We start from the raw sequence: 5142 nt of genomic DNA, 5'->3' as shown, positions 1-5142 counted from the left end.
ATGTGGGTATTTGCGTGTGTCCACATTTGTGGGTATATCTATATGTGTGTATACATGTGGACATTTGTATGAGTGTATGGACATGTGCAGATATTTGTATGTGTGTGTGTGCACATGTGTGTGTGCCTGTGTTTCTTGGATCCCACTTGGGATTCCTTGTACAAACTTTCTCTTGAACAAGACACAGTTTCCTTTAAAACTGAGATATAATCCCTGATCTAAGAAATAAAACCAAACAGAAGTAAAGATAAACTCCCTGGGGAGAATCTTTTATTGAGGTGCAAAAAGAAGTTAATTAGGCATGAATTTGAGCAGAAAAGTTTTCTCTGCTCAACAAAGATGATTGTTCTACCCCAACCAGAACCTCAGCCAAGTTGAGGGTTGAGGGGCGCTTGGAGATGAAGACGATGCTGAGTCCATGGAAAAGTTAACATTTTCCTTCATGAAGAAGCTGAACCTTTCCATTACTTTTCCTGTGGGGAGACACAGTTAGCAAGATTCATGAACACAAGAGGACATCTCATAGACTGAAAGGAACTACAGAGATTATGAGGCAGGACCTCATTTTACAAATGAGGAAACTGAGTCCCCCAAAAGTAGGTCCTGTCACAGGCAATTTCTAGTAGAGATAGTAGCACGCTTTCCTGTCCAGTGATACTTCTCACCCACTCACTGCTTCCACTGCTGCCAGAGCCTGGACTGATCACCCAGTGTCTTCAAACAACAAAGAAGGAGGATTTCTGACCAGGGCAGTTGAGGTGGCCTGGCCTTCAGCTTTGCTTGGTCAGGAGAGCCTGCAATGAGGCTCTGCTATAGGGATGGATCCTGCTTTAGGGAGAACTTCCACCACGTGTCCCCTTTGGTGTCCTTGAACATCAACTAGATTCTATCTAGGTCAAGGTCCACATGTGTGAGCATGTAAAATAACCTTTCCTTTTGTGAAATAAAAGTTCCTGCACAGGAATAAATATGTAGACATATCTTTCTGGGCCTTGGGCCTATCTTGATATTTCTAACTTGCTAAAATAATCACTAAATCAAAAAGCCTAACATCTGAGAGCAGTGGCCTAAAAGTGAATTAACAATATGAATGAGAATTTAGTATAAGAAAGGAAGTGCTAAATTGCCAGTCCTGCACCAAAGAAGTGACATCTGTCTCGTTAGAGTGTCTTTAAACACACTGTGGGCCAAACAAAATACTTGAGTGAAACATGACATGGGATACTAGTCTGAGAATTGAGAGCTTGCATCCTCCTCTTTTAGATAAAAGTGAAAAATGTGTGGTGATCTTTTCTCCATTATTGCCCTAAGACTGCAGACATCTAGAGCCACTAGGAGATTTAGAAGAGTAAAAAGCTTCTAGCCATAATTTGTCCAAGGATCAAATTGTATGATGGCTTCTAAATCTCTTAGAAGTCATGTAGGATAGTAGTTTTCAATTCGTTTTTGGTGTGGAATTCAGGAACCTTCCTTTAAACAAGATAGTGTATGGAATTTCTCTTAAAAAATAAAAATTGGGGCCTCCCCGGTGGCGCAGCAGTTGAGCTCTGGGCTGCGAAGCTGCCTGCAGCCTCTGCAGCACTGGTTCGAATCCCGGCCTCTGGCAAGGGTCCCCCATGGCGCGCAGACCTCTCCTGCAGCGCCCGCTGCTCCTCTCAGCAGTGTACTTCATCAATCTGCCTGTTCTGCTCCCCACTCTGGCTCTGGTGAATTCTCTCACCCTCTCACGCTTCTGACTGTACCCAGTGCTTGTATAAATAAATAAATAAATAAATCTTTAAAAAAATTAAAAATTGAACTTGGGATGGGAGACCATATCAAATGATTGCTTTAATCCATTTGGTGACTCCTGTCTTGCCCTGTCAGAGCTCTGGGTACAGCAATTTTAAAGATTGTGTCTCATTGCACTCCCTCAATTGACAGACAGGAATTGGGGGTTCTGTGATGGAGTCCAAGCTGGCAAAGCAGCTGGCCCAACCTTAGTCTAACTGTGAGGAAGTCAATTTTCCATCTCCTCCAACTGCTTCTCAGAATAGGTACAGCTTAGGGAGAGTTAAGCAGGCTCGTGGAAAGAGGAGGTTTGCAGGAAGGACACTGGCCCCAATTCTTTTTCCTTCCCAAGAGCTACTCACAGGTTCTCAATACACAAGTGGCATTCATTTCCGTAGGTGATGTAGTCAGAGCCACATACAGGCAGGTATGTGATGGGACAAGGGATGGCCACCACTGGGTACTTCTTATAGATGCTGCAGTCCAACTGTGACACAAAAGAATGTTGCTCTTTTCTCCTGCCCCTCCATGCTCAGATACCATGACCTCTTGGGTAACAAGCAAAAGTGCTAATTCAAATCTTCCGATGCTGCTGTGGCCACTTCTATTAGTAATCATATAACCACTACAAATGCTAGTACTACTAGTCCAACTTGTATTATTACTAGTATAATAGTCTGGTATAACTAGTATGCTAGTTATTAACTAGTATATAGTCTAGTATAATGTCTATGCCAGGCATTGAAATTCAATCTTGCATCATTTTTCTTTGTTTAATCTTCAGAACAAATGAATAGGACAGCTCCTTCTATTTATAGGAGGAAATCAAGGCTTAAAAAGAAACAACTTGTATAACACGTTGTCCTTTCCAAGAAGACATCACAGCATCTTAGTTGAAAGTCATTTCTCTCTCCTTTAACTCTGGATTTTTTTTTAAACTATGGTCATTTATTTATATGTTATATTTCTTTAACTGCCTTTCATAAAACAGATGCAATTTCTCTATCTGTGTGTGTGTGTCTCTCTCTCTTTCAGCCCCACCCAAACATACTATGTTAATCCTACATATATATATTTACAAGTATTTGTTAAATGTCACTCAATAGAAATTGAAATTAAAATGTAATTCAATATACTCACTGTTTTTAAAGGTAGACTACTAACTTCTGAAAGAGAGATACAGATGGAAATGTTAAAAATTAAGGCAAATCTTGAAATTTCATTAAATAAAATTTCTATAAATTAGGTCCTGTAAGGTGAGACCCTCTGCCACCTCTGTCAGTGGATCTCCACATACATCCTGTCATTAGACAAAACACCAGCTGTTTGCTGAGAATGTCAAATTGGTGGAGTGAGCCTTGGTTCAGGCAAGCGCGTTACCCAAATTTCCCCTTTATTGACCACAGGATGTTTTCTGGAGCTTATCATGTTTTTGACAATGTTTCAAAATCAGAGAGCAACAGGAAATTTCACAGTCAGAATGCCTACCATCCTGACGCCCCATATCTGATATTCTCTTCCTCCTTACTGTTATGAAGAAATGGAAGGGGCTGCCTTCAAGATTTTAGCATCTTATTTAAGTAATTTTCTACTATAGACATCCAAGTTTTTCTACATCTTTTTGAGGACGAATGGTAACTAATGACACTGACAACTCCTGTGTCCTTATGAAATGGCAGACTTAAAAAAAAAAAGAGTTCATTTTTTTGATCCATGAATGGAAATAAAAATTTTTGAAAAGGACACCACTGGACTGAAGTCCTTCCACTCCCACTGGGACATGCTCTCTCCCTCCCTAGGCCATAGACAGGCTTCTATTACAGACCAAACTGTAAGTTCAGAGCATCAGACATTTCTCTCAAATGCTCACATCTCAGAAACAGTTTCTCTGCGGGAAAACAAGTTTAACAGCTGGACAGGACACTGTCTATCCTGAACTCACCTGAGCTGCTGCAGAAATGGGCCACTGTGCAGAGCAGAAGGAGACCCCCAATGAACTTCATGGTGTAGACGGCCCAAGTGCATGGACTGCTCAGGACAGCCACAGCAGACATGCCCTAGAAAAGGACACATTTATATGGCAGTGCTTGGTCTCTCCGCCTTCCCTGTGAGCTCATCCACAGGCTCAAAAAGCACAAAGTCACACCCTGGGCGGTGTTGCCAGCCTTGCCACTTTATTATTGTTCTTATTTGATCAACAGGTTTATTATTTGAGGTGAGAAGTATTTTTCTGTTGGAGGTGAGCCCTGTTACTTGAACTTCTAAACTTCATAAAGTAGAGAAGAAATTAGGGCTGTTCAGTATAGTTATGAAATAAGTGAGATTTGTAAACTTCTTCAATCTCACCAAAATAGATGGCAATAAACCCAAGTTCAACAGACTGTACCTGTTTTATATTTGTTTATATTTTGGCTCCTAGTGAAATATGGCTTTGTTTTTGAGGAAATAAACCTTTGAAGCAAGATGGGACTTACAGGAAGGAACGGAGAAGAGTATTGACATTTTTCAGCTCTATGATCTTGGGTTTATTTATATGCTGTGAGCCTGAATTGGTCAGGAAGATCTGGTTATGTTGTGGTTACATTTAACCTCAAGATTCCTGTGACTCAAAGCAATAAAAATTTATATGCCACATCTTGTCTTTTCTAGCCAGTCATCTCTCAGTGGGTTCTTAAGTTGTTTCCATAGCTTGGCTATTGTAAACAGTGCTGCAGTGAGCATGAGGTACATGTAACTTTTTGAATTAGTGTTTTCATATTCTTTGGATAGATATCTAGAAGTAGAACTGGTCATATGATGGATATATTTTTAATATTTTGAAGAACTTCCATACCGTTTTATATGAAGGCTGCATCAATTTCTATATCTGCCAACTGGGTGGGAGGGGTGCCTTTTATCTCCACACTGTCACCAACACTTAATGTTTCCAGTCTTTTTGATATAGACCATTCTCACAGGTATGAGGTGGTCTCTCGTGGTTTTAATTTGCACTTCCCTGCCAATAAGTGATGATGGCCCATGTGTCAGTGGCTGTATGTGTTCTACTCAGTTATTTTTTTTAAAAAAAGGATGAAATTTCACCATTTTTGACAACATGGAAGGAATTGGAGGGGATTATGCTAAGTGAAATAAGTCAGAAGGAGAAAGACAAATGATAAAAACCAGATGGTTTTATTACTCATGTGGTATATAAAGAAACAAAATTGACAGTCAAAACAAACCCTTGAATTTTGACTGCAGAATGGAGGCTACCAGAGGGCCAGGAGGAGTGGGAGTAGACGGTCAAGGGGTGTCTGGACTGTGGTGGAGGGTTAATAATGTGTTGGTGGTGGGTGTAGTGTGGTGCCACACATTTGACAAAGCATGAATCTG

The 5142-nt window shown here is 40.6% G+C and overlaps 1 protein-coding gene across 1 annotated transcript; it reads right to left on the bottom strand.

Moving 5' to 3' along the window:
* Positions 1–427: 427 nt before the first annotated feature.
* On the bottom strand, positions 428–3773 carry LOC311183177 (serine protease inhibitor Kazal-type 7-like; the record flags this gene model as incomplete). Its single annotated transcript, XM_084252482.1, has 4 exons — positions 428–473; positions 2133–2257; positions 2911–2936; positions 3713–3773. The coding sequence occupies 4 exons, from the start codon at positions 3771–3773 to the stop codon at positions 428–430; spliced, it is 258 nt and encodes an 85-aa protein (XP_084108608.1).
* Positions 3774–5142: the final 1369 nt, after the last annotated feature.

This window comes from Talpa europaea (genome assembly GCF_964194135.1).
Source record: "Talpa europaea genome assembly, chromosome: 13".
NCBI lineage: Eukaryota > Metazoa > Chordata > Mammalia > Eulipotyphla > Talpidae > Talpa > Talpa europaea.
The sequence above is the reverse complement of the archived record's forward strand: the minus strand, read 5'-3'. Positions and strand labels throughout refer to the sequence as shown.